We start from the raw sequence: 26,137 nt of genomic DNA, 5'->3' as shown, positions 1-26,137 counted from the left end.
CTCTGTGGACTCTGACAGCAACAGCTGGCTTAGAGATGGCTGCGGGCGCTGCAGCTACAACCGTCCTGCCTCCAGTGAAGAGCGTGGTGGTGTACAGGAATGGAGACCCCTATTACAGTGGACGCAGGTTTGTGGTGAACCAGCGACAGGTGGCTACTATGGAGGCCTTTCTGAATGAAGTGACCCAGAACATCGGTGCTTCGCTCGCCATCAGGACTCTGTACACCCCCAGACAGGGCCACAGGGTCACCGACCTGCAGGACCTGCAGACTGGAGCCCGGTATGTCGCTGCTGGATTTGAGAGGTTCAAGAAGTTGGAGTAAGTACAAAGTGTGTTTATACTGGAGATTATTTTCTCTAATAAGAAGCATTTTAGTGTTATTTAAATATATCTGTTGTTTTAATGTTTAGTTACCTGAACACAGGAGCCAAAAAAAACCCCGTGCCCCGTGAAGAAATCCAGGTAGGCTTTTATTTTGTTAAATGCACAGCACAGTCCATCATTCATTAATCCCAGTCTAACCAGGAGGAATGCACCACCACCAAGCTTAGCTCATTAAATCGATCCATTTGAACTCCGTCCAAGACAAATATGAAAAGGATTTTCCATTACGACACGCTGATATTTGCCTGTAAATGTGGTAAGACTAACATTTCAGCATTAGTTAGATTAGATGCACTTTATGTGTGTGCGCGCACAGTTTCATCTTTGTGCTTTCCATCACATCGATGTCACTGGATGTCATGTAAATTACTGGAAATAATGGGATAATGATTGGGCTGTCTATCCAGGAGTCACTTAGGCCTGCAGGGTGCCCTTTTAAGGGTCTCGTGTGACATTAGATTCAGTGATTGCAGCCAGATTTCGTCAGAGATTTGCTGTCAGAGGTGTGTGATCATTTCCATTAAGGAAAGTTTCAAAACAAATCTGATTTCTTTTAAGCTGTTTGAATGCAGTCATTGTTTTTGAAAGGCAGGCAGGACATGGCGATGATGATGGTAGTAACATCCTGGCAGAGGCTCTCTTAACCTTCACACAGAATTAATTTCAAAGTAATGTACACACAGAGAGAGAGAGAGAGAGAGAGAGAGAGAGAGCCACTCATGCTGACAAGTGCTCACTTTATATTCTGACCAGCTGGCAGGGATGACCGCTTGGTTTGTCAGACGCAGAGTGTGTTTTCATGTCCTAAGCCGTCAGTGTTACTCCTCTGAAAAACTTAAAACAGGAGAGGAGAGGGACTGTGTGTGCCTTGGGTCGCTGCCATTTGGTTTTTAAGTCTTACATGCCTGTGTTGTGGTTGCTGTGGAGCAACGCAGGAAGTGTGCCCGTATGAGAGGTGTGTTAGAAACAAAGAGCCCTGCTTTCACGCAGCGTTATCAGAGCTTTGTGCAAGTCCAGGCAGGCCTAATACCCGTATTGAACACCAAGAGTCCACTGTAAATGTCTGCCACTTTAAAGTAAAAGCAATAAGGGAAGATCTTCAATGTCTGTTTTGTTCCGAGTTGATTGCTTTAGTCTAGTTATCAGAGGTAGGCACGGATATTGGCTCCAGATTTCATTGATATGGGTGACAGCTTTGAAAGGAGCCGTCAGATCAGGCGCGATGCGTGTGAATGTGCCACCGGAGAAGCCTCGGAGTGACGTCAGTTTCCATGGCGGTGGCACTTGAGCTGACATGAGCAGAATAGTTAATCAGTCATTACGCATTTGGGATAACTGATTTTGCAGTGATGGGCGTGCACTGCAGGGCGTGGATGACGTCAAACTGAGGAGGGATTTGTCAATATTGCTGAGAAGATGACAGCATTTTGATGTGATCTGATTTTCTGTATCTACAGGCCAAAGTGACCCAGAGGCCAAACGTCTCAGCCAAATGGAGGAAGTTCATACCTGTGCCTTGCATTTTACAGTGAGTTTCACATACTACAAACAAACAGTTGATCCTCAGTGAGTATCGAATGTAAGAATTTATTTTCTTTATTTTTTTCAAGTCTGCCTGAACACAACTCTTATATTCCCATACTTAAATTAAAATAGGCGTACAGCTGTTATTGTCCCTCCAGTCCATACCGGCTGAGCTAATATGAGATTTCAGCAGTCTGACTAAACCAAAACAAAATAGCTACCATTCAAATTGACCATATTTTTAGTACAATTTCACCTTTTCAGTCTTGCTAGCAGCTCTAATGATTGCAATTTCACTCTGTCTGGTGTTCAACCACTTTCACCCAGACTGCTGAAGGACAGATTTAGATTAAATTTCATAAATCTGAAGATGCTGAATCTGTTGATCCCTGACTTTTCCTGTAGAGCCACAAGCACGCCAAAGCTTTTAACTGTACTGTTTAACATCTCAGCATGATCAACATATCTATTTGCACAAACTTTGGTACATACATTCACGGTTCCCAGAGGATGAACACAACAGAAATCTGGTGCCACCATGGAGATTAGATTTGTGGTTTAAACTGGACGTTTAGATCAATTGCAATAAAATGTGGTAAACACATTGTTCCGCTCAGGAAGAAATCTGTGACTTCTCACCTAGCGCCACCTATCAGACGAAAGTTTTCATTTCTACACTTCTTTGTTTAATGACCAAATACTGCATCTGCAAAACTAGCCTAAGCTGTCTATTCTATTTAGTTCTAAGTATAGCAAATGTTAGCTCAAAGAACTTCTTTGCTTGAGTGCAGCCTCAGAGAGCCAATAGCATGGCTGAGGATTGTTGCTGTGTTGCTATGTCCATGAAGCTCAGCAGGGAGACTCTCTGCAGGGAAACAAGAAGAGCTTATTTTGCAGTAAAGAGACTGTAACTTTGTTGAGGTCTCACAGCTTTTGCTTAACTTCAGAATACATTTTTTTCATAGGATACAGATAGCAATTTTTTATGAATGTCTCTTATATCTGAATCTCATCACGGCCAGTATAGACCGGTGGAACAATAACACTGACCAATAACTGTTGTAGTCTAAGTAATATGTAAGACCAGCTTAAAAAACAAATAACAAGTGAATCCATTCTTTCTGCTTAGTGTTTTCCGGAATGGAGATCTCCTGTGTCCACCGTTCCGATTCATCATTCCTCGGAGTATGCGGCAGGACCTGGAGCAGATCCTGAGTCTGGTCACAGAGAAGGTCAGCTTACGAACCGGAGCAGTGCGCAGGTCAGTGACGGTCACATACCCATGCACTGTGTGGAATACAAATAGAGAGAGCAATCCAGTAAACGCCCCCCCTCCCTCCGACCTCTGTGCTCTATCAGGTTGTGCACTCTGGAGGGAGTGACTGTGGCCTCAGCTGCAGAGCTGGAGACTGGCTACTGCTATGTTGCCGTGGGAACCGAGAGGTTCAAGAAACTTCCATATGTGGAGCTGTTGGTGTCGAAAGCTACAGAGAGGTATTGTCGTACAAGGTTTTTCTCTGTGAGCGTAAAAAGATGTGTGTTTATGTGCATCTGTGGGGTCTGCTCGCAAAAAATGCTTTTTTTTTCATCTTATAACAGTGCTTTTATTTATTTTGTAGATATTACCCAGGAAAGAGGAGGCTGATGAGGAGAAATGAGGTACTTGTTCATTTGATTTTCATTAAATGATGTCTTTGCAATGTTAATCTGCAGGCAAGTGTTTGAACTTTCTGAGAAAGTGTATTGTATTGATCACACCACATCGCATGGTATCACTTCACATGCATCTTAATGTATATTATTGCATCGAATGGCATAGTGTTGTATCGTATCATATCATACCATAATGTATTGTATCGCATTGTATTGTGTCGTATCGTATAATATAATGTGTGGTTTAATAAATTATAATGCATCGCATCGTATTGTAACGCATCACATTGCATTGCAACGTATCATGTCACATCGTGTTGTATCGTATTGTGTTGTATCGTATCGTATAGTGTTGTATTCTATCATATCGTGTTGTATCGTATCGCGTCGTATCGTGTTGTGTTGTATAATATCGTGTCATATTGTATCATGTTGTATCTTATCGTCTAGTGTTGTATCGTATCATGTTGTATTGTTTCGTGTTGTATTGTATCAGGTCGTATCATATTGTATTGTATCATATTGTATCGTATCGTATCATTTTTTATCGTATCGTCTAGTATTGTATCGTATCATGTCGTATAGTATCGTATAGTGTTGTATCACATCGTGTTGTATTGTTTCTTGTTGTATCGTTTTGTGTTGTATCGTGTCGTGTTGTATCATATCATATCATGTGTTGAATCCCATTTTATCGTATCGTATCGTGTCATATTGTATCATATTGTATCGTGTTGTATCTTATCGTCTAGTGTTGTATCGTATCGTGTTGTATTGTTCTGTAATGTATCGTGTCGTGTTGTATCGTATCGCGTCGTATCGTGTTGTGTTGTGTTGTATAATATCGTATCGTATAGTTTTGTATCATATCGTGTTGCATCGTTTTGTGTTGTATTGTGTCGTATCGTATCATATATCATGTGTTGAATCCCATTTTATCGTATTGTATCATATCATACATCAAAATGTATCGTCTCATATCATACTGTATCGTGTCACATTGTATTGTATTATATCAAAGTGAATCTTATCATATTGTATCGTATGACATACAGTATGTGTCTTGTTTGTGTCTCTTAGAACAGGAAAGCAGGAAGCGGTCCAGAAGACCAGTACAGTGACTCAGCTCTCCTCGACTCCCCAGAGGTAAACAACACAATCTTGTATTCACACTACAAAAGCTATATTTGGACTGTTAATTTGTTTGGGGTATACTTCCCAACACATTCAAAACACAAGTGAGACAAGCTGTACAGATGGGTTCTTTTTGTGACTATATAATACTAAAAATAAAGTCGTATGTATTCAGTAGTATCACATGAATTTCAGTCCGATGGTCGGAGGGTGAAGTCGACAGGGGACGAAGCTGCAGCTCCAGCCGACACGCAGCAGAGGAGCAGGAGAGACGCAGGAGATGAGACCTCGGCGTTCTTCGCCAGGCCAGTCAAGATCCGCCATAACAGAGGACCGCCAAGACCACCACTAAGCAATGGATATGGTTAATATCCCCATTTTACTATAGATCTCATTTTAAATCAGTTTTTATTAATTGTTATAACAGAAGATATCTGGTTACTACAGGCCAGCCCAGCTTGTTTAGAAGAGCAACAAGGAAAAAGAGAGAGGAGGTACGAGGAGCTGAGGAGGTGCTGGAGGATGAAAACACAGCGACAGAGCTTCCAATTGACCAGGTCAGCTTTACAGTCCTCTTAGTTACAACATGGTGGTTTATTGCTTTTATTAAATTCTAAAATATCATGGGAAAGTAATTGTTGAGAATATGCTTATAGCAGATGTCACTTTCTGTCTACAGAGAGTTGCAGAAATAGTGGAGGATGAGGAACTAAACATCCAAAACGATCATCTGCACAACGCACAGCAGGTAGGCAGGGATCATTTTACATGTCCCGTGTGAATCTGTTTATAACTAAGACAGGAAACAGGACATTTTCACATTCAACAGGTACAGTAGGGCAATTTTCTACATCATGGACAAGCATGGAGGGTATAGTTTGGAAAAATGAGAGACTCTGGAATTTATGCATTATCGCACAATTTGTTAGGTTAAAGCCTGCACAGTTGAGTGGTGAATATTTGATATATGACCAAAAAAATCGCCAACCAGCTCATCTTTTTAATGACATTTGTGTATTTTTATCATACTGTATTCTGCGTGGAAAACGCGTAAAACCGTATCTGTTTTTCTCAAGAGACATGCTGGCAGCATAAAGAGTGAGCAGCACAATGAGGGGGAACACCCACACAAACACGATGGAAAGCAGGTACAGTATATGGGAGTGGGTGGATTTACATAATCACAATACATGTGGCAAAAGGTCAATTTTCCTTTTTTGTGTCTATTTTTGTCCTGCTAAAGACACAGTCATCTGAAGATGGTGTAAAAGAGACAGAGAAGCCAACCAGGACTGAGGAGTCTGCTGCAGAGACACTGGTACAGTACACACACCTACACACACCGCAGCCTGCCAACTGCTTTAAACCAGAAATCAATGTCTTTTCTCCACAAAGGAGCCGGAGCTGAAGCAGACGTCTTCAAAGTCGAGGCCTTCGTCATCCAGCTCTCAGGGAAAGAACAGGGAAGAAAAGGCAGGTTTACACAACAGTTTCTGTTGGCATCACCATAAGTAGGCCGAATACAAAACATGTGCTTGATAAGTTTTACAATTTGCTCTAACAGGAGAGTCCACACGATGCCCCGCCCATTACAGCGGAACAGAACCATCATCAGGAGGAGCGGTGAGCATGGGAGTTTCACCGAGGAGGACAAATCATCCAGATAACCCTGCAACTGCTGCTCCTGTGATGACCCATATGGCTAAATGAATGTTAAAACTGTAGTAGTAATAAGCCAAGTACGGAACAATACGTTTTTTTGTGTTGGAAAATGTGAAGCATCTAAAATGTGAACAAATAACCTTCTTTACAGGGATTATTCTGAGGGCAGATACGGTGCAGACGATCCAAGTTATTCCATTTATACAATGTGTACATAAGACTTTATTTTGATTTGCAGAAATCAATGACAGAGATCAGAACAGGAGGTATTCTGCCAACAGTTTATTAATAAAATATCAGCCACATCACAAGGTGAATTGATGCAACAATAACAAAGTCATCTGTTCAGTGTTTTGTGTCCCTGACAATAAAAATATAAATGACTATGTACATAACTGCATTTATGAAATCTGTACAACCAGATCAGACGGGTAACAGAGCATACAAAGATCTTTAAAAAAAATAAGGTTGGTTTTTGTACTTTAGTAATACATCATGAAGACGAGGCAGCAGTGGAAGACGTAAATGGTAACAGCTTTATGCTCCAACTAAACTAGTAATTTGTCCTCTCTTGTGTCCTGCTCTTCCCTCAATTCGCACCACAGCGGAGAGAAGGCAGCCGCAGTAAAATGCCGCCGTAAAGCCAGGAGGTCACGTCTAATTGGTCCATTTCAAGCCATTTGTATGTGGTCTCTATAGCATTTATGCAGATTCCAGCCACATGGCGGGGCAGCAGAGTGCTTAAAAGTAAAAGTTAACAACCAGCGACTTCTTTACAAGCATCATAAATCTTGTCTAGCCTTGAGGTGAACCCCGCATGAACCCACTTCCTCGTCTTCAACATGGTGTAAAAGATTCTGGACTTGACTTTCCAAGCTCACGCTGAGTTCATTTAGGCCCAACTCTCCCACCAGAGCTGTCGCTCCGAGGAGTCGCTGTGTGAATCTAAATTGCCGCCTCTAGTCCTGCGCCAGCTCTGCTTTGACCTGATCTGCAAAAGGATTCACTTAAAGGCACAGGAGAATTTGCTTTTAATCCTGATCTCCGTTAGTGCACAACCTGCGTAGTATTCCGCTTCCCGGCATCATCAATGGAGCTTATAACGCACAGAGTGATGCCAGCCATGGTGAGGAACATTCCTGCGACAGCCTCTGCAGAGACAAGAAGCGTGTGGGGGAGGATATGAAAGTTAAAAATAAAGCACGTCTTAAAAGACAGAACACAACCAGTACAGTGTTTTTCAAAGAGAGGAGAAAAGCACAGGAGGGAATTAAATGCTCAGTAAGTAGTGTTTGTATGGGACTTCTTATGTAACAGTGCTGAATTGGCTCCCTGAAATCTCTTATCGTGTTCCAGTAGCCTAATGTGTGATCCTAAAGCTTGTACCATTTTAGCATCCTGTATTCTCATTGTGGGAGTAGTTTGCTGTGCGACTGCCCTGGCGCTGACAAGCAAGCCAGCATACGAGTAAATGAGTCACTTACGTTTGCCTCCGAACTCTTCTCCCAGTAACTTGCCGGTGAGCAGAGTGCAAAGGAAGGTGAGAGAGTTGGCCACAGGAACAGCAAGCGATAACTCTGGGGGAGAGAAGTGCACAAAACTTGATATAATATTGAGCTGCCGAATGATCGTGAAAAATAGTGTTTTGTATTCAGAACCAGAATCAGAAATACTTTAAATTCAATAAACACATGATGCAAATTTCTGGCCAAAATGTAAAATGACAATAAGGGTATATTGTGCTCTAAATGAAGGATACTAATTTGTTAAAATAGAACAAACAAAATAAATAAATAATCATCACGCACGATAAAAAATGTGTGCACGGCACAGAGCATAAGAATTTGTAGCTATCTGTAGTACACGCCTGAATTTCTTTAATAGATGGATTCATTCTAGATAAAGATATTTTAGATAGTTCTGCTGCACAGACTGCAGCAGAACTAAAGGGAATGTTTAAAGGTTTATGCATTACTTAAAAAACATAAGCATCTCAGAAAAAGTGGAAATTCTAAAAATGTATGTTTCTTTAAAAATGTGTGTGGTGTCTGAAAAGGCAAGATGGGCATACACCTAGGTATCTGGGCAGTCAGGGGAGACATTAGGGCTTGTCTTATAGCAGGAAAAGTACAGGTATGAGAAATAACATCAATAATGGTTCGATTGCATTTGGGTCAACCACTTCCAGGCCTCTGGTACTGTGCATGCCGTCACACTTCATTAAATCATTAATGTGATTAGCCACACCTGTGCTCTTTATGCAAAGACAGTTCAAGTATCAGCTTTGAAAAGGTCTATTGACTTGTGTTACAACCAAACCCATCCTCCTCTCCTTTGAAGTGTCTCACCTGTGGTCGAAAGTGTATAGTAGTACACCAAAGAGCCACTCTGGTTCAGAAGAAAGGGGACCAGGTACTGCGCATGAGCACAAGGAGGAAGGCGCAATTAAATCAAAGTTAAAGGGAAGTAATAATCTCCAACAAGCGCAAACAAGAACAGGATTTACCTTGAGGTTCAGGAAAAGAAACTTGACCTCAGCCAGGAGCTGTGAGACTCTGTTGGTCTTGGTGACATTTTCTATCCCCTCTGTACCTCTCTTCAGGAGGGGGTTCGTGCAGCCCCACAGCACTGACACCAGCACGAGACTCAGCAGCTCCACTACAAAACACGAATATCACATACAACCAGCCTGTCACGCCATATCCTACTTAAATATGTTACTAGTATTGCTATACGACTATTTTTTTTCATTGACAAAGCCACCATCCCATAAAGACGTAAGAAAACAGTAGAAAAACGCTGTCGGCACCTGAGCCACAAATACCGGTTGTAATATTGAGCTAGCTTACTTCCTTAGCATTAGCACTAGCCTGTGAAAGGTTAGTTTGGCGTTATTCATGCCTAAGAGGAAAGAGATACTTAAGAATATATATTTGACCTCAAAATACAAAAGCAGTCTTACGACCTTAGCATATATCACGATTTGGAAAGATAAATTAGCTTGTTAACCGCTTACCTACTGTCACCATCGCAATGTAAACAGCCACTGTGAGGTCGCATTCAAGAGTGCTCTTGAGCTCAGCTGTTTTTAGTAAACACAATTTAAACAATCAGATTAATAAACCGTTTAAGAACTATATATTCAACAAAGTTATCGTTGGTCAAAGTGAATTAAAATGAGATCTAAATACTGAATAATGTTAAGATTAATTAGTTTTAATGATTACGGTCTTACTGATGAACTGCAACATTAAGCAACATCTTGAATGCATCTTTCAGCTGGATTTTTGATGTTGTGGTACCGAAAAGCGCCAGCTGAGGGCGCAATAACTTGTTTAACAATATCCAAACTGCCCCATCCTCTGTGAAGGGATTATGCAACTTTGTTCTCACTCTTTCCTTTTTTTCTATTCTCTTCTTTTGTTCTTTACAGCCTTTTGAGGTTTCATACAATTCTGACTTCCTTCTACTTCCATTCAATTTAGTCCTCTGTACAAAGACACGTCATTTAACAACACAAGTCAACCTCAAATAGAAACATTAAGTTTTATTTTCATCTCATTTCATTCAAAGAACCACAGACAATCAAATACAGGGATCAACAAAAATAAAGTGCAAAATCCTTTGGCATCGGACTTAAAAGGATTCACATCAGGGTGTTGGGCTGACACCAAGATGTCTCTTAAAATATCTCTGTGGTGTCTTCATCATACACGGTAACAAAATAAAATACATTGACATTTTATATGACAAAAACTAATCTAAGATCAAATGACAGACAGTAAAGACAAGACAGTATATTTCAGGGTCAACCACATTTAGTTGGAACATTGTTGTTTACTCACAAACCTACGTGGTCCTCTTTAATACAGAAATGTACACACTTAAGAGCAACATTGTTAGTCCATAAGTCTTTACTACAGATTTCTTCATTGTGTTAGTTTTGATGGAACGTCTGCAAAAAAATGCACAAACAGTAACAAACTTATGGCATCTGAACACTGACTGTAGCCGAGAAGCAGTTCCTCACAACAAAGTCTCAGTTTTCTTCCTTCATGTGATCCATAGTGACTGTTTATGGTACAGTTTTGTTCATGATGTTTATTTTTGCACAACAAAAGCACATCTTGTTGTCTGTGCAGTCACCGGCAGTGGCTCAGTTGGTGGAGATGACGGTGACGACACTGGATTCAGTCAGCACACAGTATGAAGACGACACATCAGTCAATGCCTGCTGCGAGACCAAACCCTTAGTCTCTCTGTTATGTGTTTTCTAATGACGGAGAGCCGTGTATAGTGACTGAAGTGGAGCCGCTGTTGGTGCTGGACTGCTCTATGTTGGTTTCCTCCAGGCTGTTCAGCTCCACTCTCGGCAGCGCCGAGACGTTCTCCGAGGCGGGGATTAAAGGGGGGACGCTGCCCGACACAGAGTTGAGTCCTATGGGGCTCAGCGGCATGCTGCTCTGCTGTGTGGAATTGGACATCTTCTGACGAGGTTTGGAGCCGCCGCTGGCTCCCAGGACTCTGGAGACATGTGTCCGCCTGGGGATGAAAAAAAACAGGGTGTTAAAGCAAACTCTCACGTCATTCACAAACTATTTATTTCACTTTTGTTTAGCAAATTAGTGTGTGATGCGCAGTAATTGTTTCTTTAAAAAGGTGTACTCAACACTCTTAAGCTGTCTAATCTCATTCTGCAAGTGGAACAAAAACTACAACCACCACAAGCAAGTACCTTTATGCAAATATTTAGACTTTCACTTTATTTAAATGTTAATATGTTTAATATAAGAATCCAAAAAGGGAACTACAGACGAAAGCAGATCACATATGTCAAAAACAACCCATGGACATACAGTATGTGACCTGTAACATTGAGTTATTAGGAGTATGCATTGTGTCTCTTAAGGGTCACAGGCTAAAAAGGTTGCAAACTGTAAGAATCACATGTTTTCATTTACATAAACCACAGAGTAAGCCTGATAAAAAGAGGCTGTCAGCTGTTGTCTCGTCCTCCCTGCAGTGGATAATAATAGAACGACTGTTTGTTCCACGGCCCGTGACATTCACTATGCAGGAATTGTCCTGTCACACAGGAATGCGGCCCTACCTGTTATACGTCTTCAGGATGATCAGCAGAATGGCGAGAATGATTATGATGCCGATGACGATGATGGCGATCATCGCCCCAGAACCTGAGACACAGACAGAGAGAGGAGGAGGAGGAGGAGGAGGAATGAGAGATTAACGCACTGAAAGGTTGTTTTTCATGTGTGTCTGGTGTTAAAATTGCATGTTACACTCTTCGTATCCTCTCTGCTCCGTGCTTTTTAACTTATTTTGTGCATCCTCCAGCCACAAGTAGAGTGTGGTTACTTAGCAACAGCATCACTCACAAGCAAACAGAACATGTCAAATAGTTCCTATTAAATGCATGAGTGCCACTCCTGTTCAAACCATCTAGATCAGACTGGATCACACAACAGGTTATTTATAAGGCTTGGCTTGTCGTGTAATATTATTTTGGCATGAATCTCTGAATCAAACACCTTATTCAGAGCTACATATTAATCTAATTTCAAAAGGAAAACAAACACATATGCTTACTCTGGATGAGTATTTGTTCTTTGGACTTTGTGACAGCGGTTGTGTTGGCAGGTGCAGTAGTGTTGGTCACAGGTGAGACAGTTGAGGCTTGCATCTTCAGCAATAACCTGCAGACAGACAAAAGTAAAACAAACTCCTTAAACATGCTCTTAAACCATGACCACACAGAACGGCATTTATAAAAGGCAAACACTTTTCAAAGACAAGAAAGTACAACGGATAAAATATGAATAATTTAATCATTAAAATATCATAGTGTGATACGACTTTGATGGCACAGCAGAGGGCGTGGCATCAATACAAACCACAGGAATGAGCCTCCCCGCCAGAACATTGTGTATTACCTACTAATAAGTGCGGACGTTACCACCACAGCCCTGATGTTCTGGCCAAATTACAGCTGCTATTAGCATCTATTTTAAGACCAACTCATACAGTACACTTAAAAAATCAAAGCAGAGCTAACGCTAAATCAATCCTCACGGGGCAATAAACAAATCTTTCCTCATTGGACAGACGTGACTGAAGAACTGTGTTTGCTCTTCTGCAGCTGGCTTTAAGATCACACAGCAGGTTCATACGGCATTGCCATGTGTGCTAAGCTTTATACAAACATGTGAGGTTTCACATGTGTATTGTCAACTGACAGACTGGTGCGTTTTAGATCAGAACTGGAAGTAATGTTCACACAATGCTGCACCATGGCTCTGTTTTTTTGGAGCTTATTCAACATTAATTAATTATATATTTTCTCCACCCGCTACATGCTTACACACATCATGTGATCACCTTTCAAGACTTTAGAGGGAAATCAGTAAATAATACTTTGGGTTTTTTTTTCGAGTGTAGGTCTCATTGTCAATAAATCCTCTTAAAAGACCAAAACCAACAATAAAATGATCATACAAACAAGTATTTTGTTGCCACATCCTAATGTAACATACTTCTCTAAGCAACAGATCTCAAGTGTTGTCCAAAAACAATTAAAACACGACGGTAATCCGCTTGTTTTGTACTTCTTTCATTACTGAAAACATAGTCACCGTATGTGAAGCTATTAGAGAGTCACACACACACATCATTCTGCTGTTATAAATATTCACAGGAGCATCAAATGTATATTAATCCCCCGCTGAAAATAACGGAAGCCCTTCGTGGACATGAATCAATACATTATATTTACTCCGTTTTCCAGTGATAACGAGTAATTTCAGGTCGTTTTCTCGAGATCTTGACTTATTTCTCTCATTATCATGAGATAGCGATGCGGCACCACCGTAACGTCAGATGATAATAACTCGTATCCCCAGAGTTATAAAAGCACAAAACAAACATAGAAACAGGTTTAAACAGAGATGTAAACTTGAGACTTGGTGACTTGGACGACTCGAGTCACTGTTTTGATGACTTGAGACTTGACTTGACTTGAGGCATGGTCAGCTGTTAAATATAAAATGATAAAATTCAATGTTGTCAAGTTCCTTCTTAACTATCAAGTATGTATGCAGCACAAACTGGGAATCATGATTGGACGACTCAAAAAGCTCCCCGGTATGTAATTGTCATGATTGGATGACTGGTTGTCAGTCAAACTCCTCGCTATGGCAAAATGCAACATCAAAGCCCCCGCCCCCGCTACCTGATGGTTTTTCCCCAAACAGAAGCCTCATCAGTCGTACTCGTTACTACTCAATTCTGTCTCAGACCAGACCATCATCATGGCTGCGTCTGTGCCGAGATAATACAGATACAATTCATTGTCATACTTCTAGAACAGGTTATATAAATTGACCAGATATATCAGTAATAGACGAGCTACTAGCACCTTGTCTTTTCTTTTGATAAAGGCCGGATACTACAGGTAAGAGTGCTGTATGTTGGGTGGAAAGAAAGTGACTTGAATTGCCTTAACTAAGAACTCGACTTGACTTCACATAACCTGTGACTTGACATGAGACTTGCTTGAGACTTGGACCAAATGACTTGAGACTTACTTGGGACTTGAGCAAAGATGACTTGGTCACAACACTGGGTTTAAATGACCTCATCAGTGTAGCCAATGGCAGCATCTTGGTCTGTAATATCACAGTGACCAGCCTGTTTTGTTTTCTAGATCGCCGGAAAATGATCCCTTTGTTATCTCGAGGTTATAATGGGAAAAAACAGCTTTGTTTTCCCGAGATAACGAGAAAAATAAGTCTCTCTGAGATCTCAAGAAAATGACCAGAAACCACAGGATAATGGAGTAAATTAAATGTATGGATGCATGTCTGCTAAGGTCTTCCGTAGAAAATAGTCCCAAACATATGCATTGCATACTCCTGTTTGAGTAAGGTTTTCTTTAAACTACATTGCCAGCTGTTAGAGAGAGACTGAGCCTTTTTCAAAGAGTAAACTATAAACTTGTTTGTGTTGTACAAACAAATTGACTTGTCACTGAATGCTGCAGATGAGGTCAGGAAATTTGAAAGTAGGCCTATAAAAAGACTTTGTTTTGTATTTTGTTTTTTCAAGGGATTTGCTGACGAGAGGAAATATAGACAAGCCTTATTCTTTAATGGTTTCCTCCTCTAGAACTTTGTGTAAAAGTGACAACTCTGTCCTTGGTTTTAGGCAGGTGCATTTACAGCGCAAAAATATTTGTTATTGTAGTCTGTGAGCTCACAGTCGTACCACATTTGCAACACCAGCAATGTACAGTATATTCTCAGATGTTTTGATCCTTCAGGCAGGCTATCAGGGAAGCTTTATTCTATTTTGATCCAAATTAGCACGCAGTTATCTTAATCTAATCTACTGTGCTGCTATCGTCACGTGTCATGCAGAGATCCTCCATCACCGAGGAGGATCCCTGATACTGTTCAGGAAACAACCCACACACTGCTGTAGGTCAGGGCTGTCCCTGTAAGCGATACCTCCCCTGAGTCGAGATTATAGCCCTCGGCACAGTCAAAAATAGAAACATGCAAACTTCACACAGAATAATTACACCTGTGAACATTTAAGTGAACATTTACTGCCTTGTAGAAATGTCACCCTCTTCAGTTCCTACTTTTAGCCCCTCACGGAAATTTCGTCACACTCTTTTCACGTGAAAGTATAATGAGGGTCACTGATAGTAAGTACTAATCCAGTGTGACGCAGAGATGTGGTCATTCATTAGAAAAGGTTCATGTGCAATAATCACAATCATCTTTTATCAGATCACCTGCTTTGTCCCTCTGAATACGACAACAGCATCTCAGGCAGTTTGTTAATAAGCATCCAGTCGTCTTTTTGTGCTTCTTATTATCTAACAGCTTCAATGACTAATCCCAACGTCACCCAGTGTGTTAACATATCATTATATTTTATGACATTACAATTAATGTGCACGTCTCATATTGGCTTAAAGAAAAACTTTCCAACTGTGAGAGGCGGATAAAGAAAGACGCATTGCATTAAATGATCGTCACAGTTAAGACACCAATGAGAGTGACGTTGCAGCGCGTCTGCCGGGAGTGAGGCACGGCAGCACAACCAGAACAGGTGCTTCGAGCGGACAAAATTTGCATCAGCTATAAAAAGCAGAAAAGCCTGGTACAGGGAAGAGCAGCTGCAACACACACACATACCTCACTGTCTCCCTTGTTCGATTGATCGCAGTCAAATACACAAGAAAGTATGCAAAGATACCGCTGTGATGAAGCTACTGGGGAAGTGCTGACAGACATTAGACTGCTGTCACTCTCAAAACCACATGAATGACCTACTTGAAGAAACCACATACTTTAACAAAAAAGTCATGATTTAGTTCATGAAATAAAATGCACCACCTTCACTGTTAAATTTCAGGTGGTTAAGATACAAATAACCTTTTGTTACATATGAGAAGGCGGGAGGCAAAAGTCTTCACGTCAACACCCAGCTGCTGACAGATACACCGACACACTTTCACACACACATACAGTAGCCTTATTATTTTCTACCACAGGTGCTGCCACTGTTCAAGCAATAGTTCAACAAAAGCTAATTCACTTCCTTGCAGAGAGTAAAAGAGAAGAATAACGCTATTTTCTCTTCAGTACAAACGGTGAATATGGAGCTACAGCTAGCATCCAGTTAGCTTAACTTAGCTTAGCCTTAAGACTGGAAACAAGGGGAAAGCCAGATGAGCTCTTAAAAAAGGTAATAAAACAACCTACAACCTAATCTCACTAGTTAAAAATGTCGTTTGGACTATTTCTCGGCTGGGAGCAACTTCCTCTGCTAGTTGGTACCTGATTTAAGTGAAATGTTAATTATTTAGTTTTTTTAATACAGATTCAACAAACAAGATATAAAAAGTAAGTTAGTAAACTTAAAGCTGCTGTGAAGAACTTTGGTTTGTTTTGATTTTGGCGCCCCCTGTGGACAAAGCTGTACCTCTGAACTCTTTGCTGATTATGTCCTGCACATGCTGAAGTGGTGGTTCTGAACAAAAAATCTGATCCTGCTTACAGTCATATGTATCACTCACTCTAAATGTTTGCCCTGGGAATGTAAACAAAGGCAGCGTGCGGTTAATCGCTTTGTCTGACACCTACCCCCCCGCCAGCAGTTTAAAGCATTAAAAATAACTACATAGAAATAATCAATCTTGTCGCTAACGGTCTGGTTTGCTTTTGTAGGTCATATAGAGTCATGACAATTAATTTCAGTCTGTTTCATAACCAGCGAAAAACTACTCACATGGGCTTAAAGAGTTTTTTTAAAGCTGGATTTTGTTTCCCTTAGCTGTCTTTATGCTAAGCTAAGCTAACCAGCTGTAGATGTATCTCCTTTTTGTATGATATCTTTATAGGCTACTGTGTTTAAGCGTAATGTATGGGCAAATACAGAGGCTTGTGTGCGTTGACATAAATGGAGCGTAAAAGTTTACATTTCACCGCCCCGGTTGTGCATATCCTGGAGACATTGTGAAACCATTTACAGCCCTTAACATGTGACATGTGTGACCTACCTGTCATTAGTGTAGATATAGATTGATAAATCACACAATACATTGCTGTAACAGGGTTAATATTTGTAGAAAATAATGGACTTTTACTTTGAAAGTCTCAGAATCAGATTAAAATCACAGGTGAGCACAGAAACTTGAAGCTCGTACTCGATACCTGTGCGTACTGTACGTGTTATACAGCTTCCTGCTCCACAGCAAACATTGCACAACAAACGCTGTCAGTGTTGACATACTATTAAGCGTGGAGATTAACGATGACATACATCATGTTGCTGTTTGCAGAAGTGACAGCTTCTGATAAGTGGATAACTGGTCATATTCCAATATATGGTTGGTAACGCCACTGTTTTGGCAACATGGTGGACGATACAGCATGGAGCGGATGTCCTCAAGGTTATGTGATTAACAGTCAAGTAAATATTATTTTAACATAGCTAAAGACATGCTCGTAAGATTAATTGGTGACTCTAAATTGCCCATAGGTGTGGGTGTGAGTGCGAAAGGTTGTCTGTCTCTATGTGTCAGCCCTGTGATTGACTGGCGACCACTCCAGGGTGTACCCCGCCCTTCGCCCAATGACAGCTGGGATTGGCTCCAGCCCCCCGCGACTATTAAAAGTAAGGAATTAAGTGACATATACAGTATTGTAATTTATATAAATGTATATAAAGATGGAGAACTCTTTACAGTTTTCTCACTATAATAATGATATATGATGATAATACTAATGATTTTCTGTATCTGATAATATTGAAATTAAGGAAAAGTTTGTATTATGTCTTCTGCCAAACCGCTCGTGACGTATGGAAGGATGACAGATCAAGCTACCCGATAAGCAAAACCCAATTTGTGCTGAAACCAGCCATTTAAGGGCAATTTTGATTTAAGATAAAATAAATCTGATCTTAAAATTGAGGTGCTCATTTCAAGATTTTTGCTCTGTGTTGTAGCCAAAACAGCATCACTGTTATCTCTATCTCCAAACTGTATTTGTAAGCACAGAATGCCAGGCATCATGTGTACCAGCTTTTGTCAGGAAGAGGTGAGGGCGTAACTGAAGTAAGTAAAAGATAGTCTTTACCGTCCCAGGAGGGGAATCTATTTTCATAGTAAAACTAGGTCATTAAAAACGTCACTATCTGCAGTACGACAGTTACTTTAAACAAAAGACAAAATGTGTAACGACATATTCAACTTTACCACTCTGGTATGTTCAGAGATTCCATCAGCATTTATGGCACATGGTGGTGTTTTATCAGTAAGGGGCGGATGTGTCAGCTCTCACAGAACGGGGTGTGTCGACAGAAGTAGGTAATATATCAGACTAAATACAGGCTGAGTTTAGGTGTAGCTTTGATGGAGGTCACTTGAGGATCAGGATGGCCTTTAGCTAAGGAAACACCTACAATTAACTCAGCTACCCCTCGTACTGCTCACCATCCTACAGCAAGGTCATGACTTCACGATGACCTCCTGGAGTACAAATAACTTGTGCTTGGCACTGCCAAAGTAACACATACCATAAATGTCCTGAGCAGTGAAGCTAGTTAGTTACATAAGTGCAAGCATTATATAACAGCACATCACCAATTGCAAACTATGTTAATGGAAGAGGCTGTGTGGTTTGAAATTACCTATGACAAATAGGTAGATGCTTTAAGACAAGCCAAGACTTAGATGAGAAGATTGATACCACTGTAAAGTAATGTAAAGTAGTTATGTTCAAGTCAGCCGCTAGCTTAGCTCAGCTGATCTTAGCTATCCTGGCTATGTCAAATGGTAACTAAATCTGTCTAACAGCATTTTCTTTCATCTAAGTGCAAAAAAAATCTAAATTTTTGTTAACCAACATATTTTATAATCTGAACATTAAGTGTGAAAACAAAATAAATCCATTTTTTTAAGCTAGGCTATTTGTTGGACTTTGTCTTGGTTAGGAGCAGTCCCTGTAAAAACACCTGTTTGACACTTTTACACTTTTTTTGTATCGACTAAGCAAATAGATTTAAAACTTTTGATAAGTGAGCTTTAGAGGTGCTAGTAGGTTCAACTCATTACCTTGGATATAGCAAGGCTAGCTTTTTGTCCCTGCTTCCAGTCTTGCTAAGATAAGCTAGAAAAGTAGCTAGCTAGACAAAACAGCTAGACACAGCCACAAGCTGTAGCCTTTGATCTTCATAGATTTGTGAGCAGTTCTAATCTTCTCATCTAGTTCTCCACCAGAAAGCAAACAAGTGCGTTCCAAAAATATGTAAACTATTATTAGCATCCTTCATAGCCTCGGAATTGCTATCAGCAGTATCAATTATTCTCACGATACAAAAAGTTAGTGTGTGCCTGTAAAGACCAGTCACTTGGTGAAGGACAATGACAGGAAATTGTTTCCAATATGAGAAAAAAAAAAGTAAAAATCCATGTGAACATTTCAACTTTGAAATGCTCCACAAAAGGACAGACTTGAACCCAGGTTCTTCTTCCTGTGCTGACCACTAGTCTGCCTCTGCTAAAAGTCAAATGTATCACAAGTTACATTAATCATTAATATGCAAGCTTAAAGGATGCTTTTTAATTTTTCATTCAAAGGAATTTCTAACTACATCTAATCAGAGTACTTTGTTTTGATGTCAGTATGTACTTCCTCATCGACCTGTCATCTCCGCGCTGTAATAGCAGTTTGTTTGTTGTTCCACAATCTGCAGCTTCCACGCTCTCACTGCAGATTCAATATCCTTTCTTCCTCCCTCAGTAAACAAATCATTTATTGGTCTCGCAACACAGAGCAGGAACAATTTAGTTTCCTCTTTTTTTATACCAGGAAATTCCAGGCAAAGTTGTCGGCCAGCTCGACCTTTTCCCCTCTGCACGTGTTGTTCCACACAACCAGCACAATAACACAACCTGCTTCTGCACACATGACCATTAACACATTCAACGTCTGACCTTCATCAAACAACGTCAGAGTCAATATTTGAAGCAGGTTAATATGACACAGGTGGAGCTGTTAGTTGAAGCGCAGGTGTAAAGTGGCAGCAGAGAGGTCATCTGTATCACGTCAGATGTAAATTTTCCAGATGTGACACTAAAGAGGGATTTAACTTTGGCTTTTATTGACCTCCATCAGTCATGGGGGGATTTGCGACAGAACTGACAGGCGTACAGTGATGTAAATGTGACATCAGAGGTTTAAAAACAAGTTAATTAAAAGTATTGTTAAGTCACTGAATCTTATCAATAGTTTCATGATTTAACGTGGAAGAACAGGCTGCATTGTCCAACAAATATTGCCCTAAATAATTATAATAACACCTTTCACAGTTGCACTTCAGGTCTACCATGAAAGCTGGATTTTGTGAAGTAAGAGGATTTCTGTATGGATTGTGATAGCTGGATGTCTCCTGTCTAACATTAAAATATATACAGCCACTTTGATATCTTGGTACGACGGCGTATTAGGGCCACATTAAAGAAAAAATAATCTGAGATTACGAGAAAAAAAGTCATAATTTTTTGAGAAAAAAGTCGTACAATTACAAAACTGAAGTCTTAATGTTACGTAAAAAAATCGTAATATTACGAGAATAAAGTCCTAATTTTACAAGAAAAAAGTCGAAATATTACAAAACAGAAGTCTTAATTTTTTTCTTTAAATATATTTGTAATATTACGATAAAAAAGTCGGAATTTTACAAAAATAAATAAATAAATATTACGAGAATAAGGTCTTAATTTTACAAGAAAAAAGTTGTAATATTACAAGAACAAAGTCTTAATTTCACAAGAAAAAAGTTGGAATATTACAAGCATGAAGTCGTAATTTTCCGACTTTGTCTTTAAAGTGGCCTTAATACTCATCGTATCTTGACCGTACCAATTGGTAATAAAACATTGTAATTGTATCTGTTGCTTTATTTGAGAGTAGTGTCCCAACAAATGTAAACTTTAATGTGCAAAGATTATCTGAGAACCAACTTAGTCTTAGTCCAATTTAATACAACTGAATTTATATAAAAATAACTGAACAGGGTTTGGATGGAATAAAAAAGTACTTTGTCACTGAGGGGTACAGTAGGTTGGCTCAACAACTTCTTAGCTTACAATGTATGTGTGGAATAGCGTGACAAATTGTTATTTATTATTGTTGGTGGGTGGCACTAACAAGCCAATTTTGTATGTCAGTGCTTTTGAGAAACATCTTTGATTGATTCCCTCATTGTCCAAACTAGTCCGCGTTTGAAATGATGAGTGTCTGTTTAGGCACAAAGACTGCAAAGAAGTAGAAGTTTATTGATATTGTTGGCAATTTAATGAGTTTATCATTCGTCTCACTGGAACAAAGTGGTCACGCTCTCATCACTGTCACTTGAGGTGATTTGAAATCCTTCAGAAACTCTGACTGAAACAGATTTCCTGGGTTTATTTACATGGTCAGGAGCTCACCTGTCAGTCAAGGGCATCTATGTGGGTCAACCAGTCCAACAACTTTTTCCTGTTTACAAAGGTGCTTCTGTGATAAGAGATTGTGGAATCATCTTCATCTCCTTTAATATAGATTTCTAATCATGACAGCTGCTCAAATAGTTTGGGTTTGGATTTTCTAGTCAGGGCATTCTGATTTTCCATGAGTAATATAATCCGATAATAAGACTAATACATTAAGTACCACATTACATGACTAACACCGCTGTCATGTTAGCTGACGTCACGCAGTAGAGCTGGGGTTTCCTTTTATTACATTTAACCCCCCCCGCTTTGTAAATGATAATAAAGATTTAACTTTTCAATCCTGAAAAACAGAGGTGCTGATTGAAAACATGTTTCATTATAAGGCATTTACAAAGAATACTATCGTCTTCAAACAATGCCGATTACAGTTGAACATGCACACCGAGATAAAGCACCTACAATAGCCGAGCTTATCGTCTACAAGGCCAGACTGAAGATGTGTTTCATGCTCATTTCAGCTTCTTAATGTTTGGCAGTGGCGATCTCATAACAAGCTCCTTATTTTTATATTTATAATTAAAATGAGTGAATAATATATTGTGGAACATATACAGAAGAAATGCACCTTGATATTCTTTTATGTTTTCAGGATTTTGATGCTCATTTGGGGGTTAAATTATTCTGTTTCTCTTTCAAATTTTTATAACTATTGTAGGCCAATAAATAGACGTATCCATACTGTATACACTGGCCACTGTCCAAGTGACATTGCAAAGCAAGCCACACTCTAATCTAAGCCTATTTTCAACTCAAAGGTGTTAAAGGTGCAGCTGGTATTCAAACAGTCATTAGCCCTTAAAGGAATGACTGTAGCCCGATTTGATGAGCGAAGAGGACTGGCAACTTTTCTGTCCCGCTCAAACTACTTCAAATTACTGTTAATAAAAAACTCCAAAATAATAAGAACTTGACAATCATAGTAGTTACATTGTATGAGCCCTGACTGTACAAACAGCAGTCATATTTTCCTACGACGCAGTGGCAAGTGATGAGATGATAAGTCGAGCTCTTACATCAAACACAAGCAGAGATACAGCGAGCTGATAGCGGTGGGAACTGAAACCGAGTCTGCCAAACTCCGACATAAATCAGTGTCGTTCCGCTCGTTCAACAGTGACAGAGCAGATCTCTAAATCTGAGCGCTCTGTGGAATGTGAGCGATTCCCTTTCACCTGAGACTCACCTGCTGTCCCGCCATGTTGTCTGGGAGAACCCCTCACACACACCCTCACACACTTAAAAGACTTAGTTACAAACGGCTCTCAACTACAAGTTTAGGTGAAGAAGAAGAAGGAGTGAAAAGCAGTGGTTTGTTTAGACTTACCTTACAGTCTCCTCTTTGATTTCAGCTCAAGCCTTTTCCAGATGGGAGCCTGAGCGCTGCCGAGCCCCCTCCCTCAGCTGACCGAGGGGGGCATAGTCCACAGGTGGAGGGCTGACAGTCACAGCGGCTCTGTGAGAGTGAGACACGAGGGAAAAGAGGAGTATATGAGCTTCTCAGAGAGAGGAATTTAGGTCCCAGGTGCTGCTGCTGTAAAGTGACAGTCCCACAGGTCCAAACAGAGGGGACAGACACGGGGCTAAAATCAAGCAGAGATGCCTCTGTGTGCGGCTTCTGTGGGAATCACAGTGTTTATGTGAAAGGGAGGAGGGGACTCCACGCTCGCTCACTTGTTGCTCCTGAGCTGCTCCTCACTGAGAGTAATAATGTCAGGCAGCTGGTTTTTCAGGTCCTTCCGCCTGGCCCTTAGGCGTGCCGTGGTTGATGATCAAAAAGCGAGGCGCCTCTGCAGCGTTGTCTGCTCGGCTCGGCTCTCACCATGACTACATCCTCTCCAAATCTGCCTGTCTGCCTCTCACAGAATGTCCGAGGGTGGGGCTCTGAGGGTGTTTTGTCAAAGAAGATGAAATAGCATCTTAAATAGTAAAAACCAGGGTTAAACTGTGCGTGCTTGTAAGTCAATTCTATTCTCTTAAAGTCATGCACAACAATCAAAAACACTAATAATTAACTTTTCTTTATAGAGAATAATAAGACTGCATGTGTGTGCATGCTTTCTGTGAGTGTGTCCTTATGTAATTATGACAGATCACTTGATCTTCTTGGGAACTTGTTTTATGTATGTAGTTGAAAATTAACGACAGTATGTGTTTTGGTACAATAACTGTCCAAAGGGTGCTGGGTGTGTTTGTTAGGAAAGATATAACATGCCTTTTCTTCTCGTTGGACAATGACCTCTATTCAAACACTTGGCAACATTTGTGTGAAAGTTGTCCACTGAAAATGTGCCATTAAAGTGCCCTGCTATCTGTCTCACTCTCACCGGAGCAGAAAAGCAAACAAGTCTCCGCGTCATGTTACCTCCAGGGGCTAGGACGTGCCCACCACTATAAAGCAAGTGAGTATCAAGCCTTTGTGAGGAAGTGTAACTTAACTTCACCCGATGGCCTACGCAGTGCTGGTGTCCCAATGTTTAGAGGTGTTGGAAGATGGTTACATAAGTCTGAAAGCTAGGGGTCAGGTTTCACAGAGAACAATACATCTCTCAAAAAGCCGTCCCAGCATTGTCTGGTTTCTGTCTAGTAGGAATGGTGTAGACACCGTGTGTGCAGTATTTCTTTGATTTACAGAAGGTGGGTCATCGTTTATTTTGTGGTAAAACTTGAAAGAATGAGTTTCTCCTCTGCTGTTTTCAATGATGAAAGGACAAAATTAGACAAATCCTGATAAGTCAATAATATTCCATAATAAGTCTTTGAAAATCATGGCTAAGTAAAAATGGCTGTAAAATTTTTGCCGGAAAAATGGGCCTTTCTACTCAGACAAAAGTGTCCCTATGGTCCCTATAGTGGCTGTTATATTTGCGATGGACAGAATTGTCCCTAAGGGGCCGAGACTAAACAATTTTGACAGACAAAAGTGTCACCCAAGCGCCCAGTGGCTGTAAAATTTGGGGGACAAAAAGTATCTGTAAGCTAGCCAATGACTGAAAATTTTGAGGACAAAAGTGTCCCTAAAGCACCAGGTGGCTGTACATTTTTTTGGCAGACAAAAGTGTTCCTCTGGCCGCCAGTGGCTGTTAAATTTTGGGTTAAACAAATGAGTTACTCAGGTGAGCAGTGGATATCAAATTTTTGGTCGACAAATGTGTCTCCGTACTGACACACCCAGAGGCAGTAGATTTGTTTTGCAGGAAAAAAAAGCGTCCTGTGGCGCCAAAATCTTTGGTTGAAAAAATATCTCTAAAGTCAGTGGCTGTACATTTCTGTGTGTACAAAAGTGTCCCAAAGGCGCTCAGATTGTGCTCCTTTTTGGCAGTCAAAAGTGTCCCAAAAGTTTTTTGTTACGTCAGGATTGGAAACCTGAGCCATCGCCAATAAGACAGGGTTCCCATCTTAATATCCTCTTAAATTGCACATTTAGGAGACCTTAAAAGAGATTTGGTTTTCCAGTGGCCTAACTGAAAGTAATTTGGGGACTAAATCTGTCAGTGAATTGTTTTATCAGCTTGTCAAAGTAATGCGACAACTGTCTAGTTGTCTACTAGCTTAAAGACATCGTTTTCAACAAGACTAGCTAGCGGTTCTATTAGCCTGGACTAAGGCACAGTGGCTAAATGCTAATGTTGGCTTGCTACTTAGCTTACAATGAAAATGCTAACATGCTGATGCTAAATGGGTTTAATTTTTTAACCATGATAGGCATGTCAGTACCCCATCCATCCCGGCTGCCCGATCCGTTCTGCGCATGCTCATACTTATTCCTGCCCGTGAACGTTTGACGGCAGCAAGTCTTTTTTTCAATACCTTTATTAACAACACAATATTAGACAAATACACTTCACTGCAATACAAATAACAGTACATGGCCGTTATTAGTCATCATAAAAGCACAGAAAGGATGCACAACTGCTTGTTTTATTAACATTGATTGTTAAAAGAACTCTGTATCATACATACTAATTAGCTAATTTGGTAAAACTAGCTAATTTGACAGCCAACCCAATAACACAACTCTAATCTAATGTTACACGCCAATTCGACCGCCAGCACACAAAAACAACTCTCTCGAGTCGTGCATGCGCAGAACGGATCGGGCAGCCAGGACGGATGGGGTACTGACAAGCCATCTTAGTTTTTCATGTTAGCATGCTAACATCTGTTAATAGCACTGAACACAAGGAACAACTGCGGCTAACAGGGATGTCTTCAGCTTATAGTCATAAACCAGTCACACTCTGCGACATAGAATGACTTTAACTTTCCTTATTTTACAACGACCTTTGATGCTAGCACGGCTAAAAATTGCCAATTGTTTTCAGCCAGGACTGTCTTTATTTCTGAGAAACCACAAACACTGAAATCCACTTTTATCTTAAAAGTGCCATGAGAAGTTATTTTTTCCACGCCTGTCCTAACAATATAAAACAGCAGGACTTACACTGGCAGCCAGCTTATACTCACTCTCTTCCTGTGGGAGATAAAACTGTTTACTTTCACTGTTACTTACCACTTTATTGTATTAGGGGACATAAAAGCTGTGGTAAATGTTTGAACTCAGCCAGAATAAACCCATTATACTGTGTCTGTTGATTACACTGTGTGTACTTTAAAGAAGCCACTTTACTAAAGACTCATTGTATATTTCTGGTCAACTCATGACTCATGCATCACTTAAGATTCCTGCT

General features: G+C 40.4%; 3 protein-coding genes across 3 annotated transcripts; 1 reads left to right on the top strand and 2 right to left on the bottom strand.

Moving 5' to 3' along the window:
* Nucleotides 1–35: 35 nt before the first annotated feature.
* Nucleotides 36–6,863, top strand: dcdc2b (doublecortin domain containing 2B). The gene is made up of 14 exons (XM_069661728.1): nucleotides 36–319; nucleotides 412–463; nucleotides 1,843–1,913; nucleotides 3,039–3,170; nucleotides 3,269–3,403; nucleotides 3,529–3,568; nucleotides 4,643–4,708; nucleotides 4,892–5,060; nucleotides 5,144–5,253; nucleotides 5,376–5,444; nucleotides 5,773–5,844; nucleotides 5,940–6,014; nucleotides 6,092–6,169; nucleotides 6,261–6,863. Exons 1-14 carry the CDS (start codon nucleotides 36–38, stop codon nucleotides 6,321–6,323), a joined length of 1,416 nt encoding a protein of 471 aa, XP_069517829.1. The 3' UTR covers nucleotides 6,324–6,863.
* On the bottom strand, nucleotides 6,634–9,406 carry tmem234 (transmembrane protein 234). Its single transcript, XM_069661664.1, has 5 exons — nucleotides 9,375–9,406; nucleotides 8,865–9,016; nucleotides 8,707–8,773; nucleotides 7,843–7,935; nucleotides 6,634–7,509 (listed from the first exon to the last, which is right to left on the bottom strand). The coding sequence occupies exons 1-5, from the start codon at nucleotides 9,385–9,387 to the stop codon at nucleotides 7,406–7,408; spliced, it is 429 nt and encodes a 142-aa protein (XP_069517765.1). The 5' UTR covers nucleotides 9,388–9,406; the 3' UTR covers nucleotides 6,634–7,405.
* A 509-nt stretch (nucleotides 9,407–9,915) lies between these two features.
* ncmap (non-compact myelin associated protein) lies at nucleotides 9,916–23,060 on the bottom strand. The gene is made up of 4 exons (XM_069662428.1): nucleotides 22,774–23,060; nucleotides 11,966–12,072; nucleotides 11,469–11,553; nucleotides 9,916–10,900 (listed from the first exon to the last, which is right to left on the bottom strand). Exons 2-4 carry the CDS (start codon nucleotides 12,057–12,059, stop codon nucleotides 10,621–10,623), a joined length of 459 nt encoding a protein of 152 aa, XP_069518529.1. The 5' UTR covers nucleotides 12,060–12,072; nucleotides 22,774–23,060; the 3' UTR covers nucleotides 9,916–10,620.
* Between the last annotated feature and the right edge of the window lie 3,077 nt (nucleotides 23,061–26,137).

Source organism: Semicossyphus pulcher, unplaced genomic scaffold (genome assembly GCF_022749685.1).
Source record: "Semicossyphus pulcher isolate SPU_LCO1_2020_fin unplaced genomic scaffold, fSemPul1.0.p SCAF_14, whole genome shotgun sequence".
Lineage (NCBI taxonomy): Eukaryota > Metazoa > Chordata > Actinopteri > Labriformes > Labridae > Semicossyphus > Semicossyphus pulcher.
The sequence above is the reverse complement of the archived record's forward strand: the minus strand, read 5'-3'. Positions and strand labels throughout refer to the sequence as shown.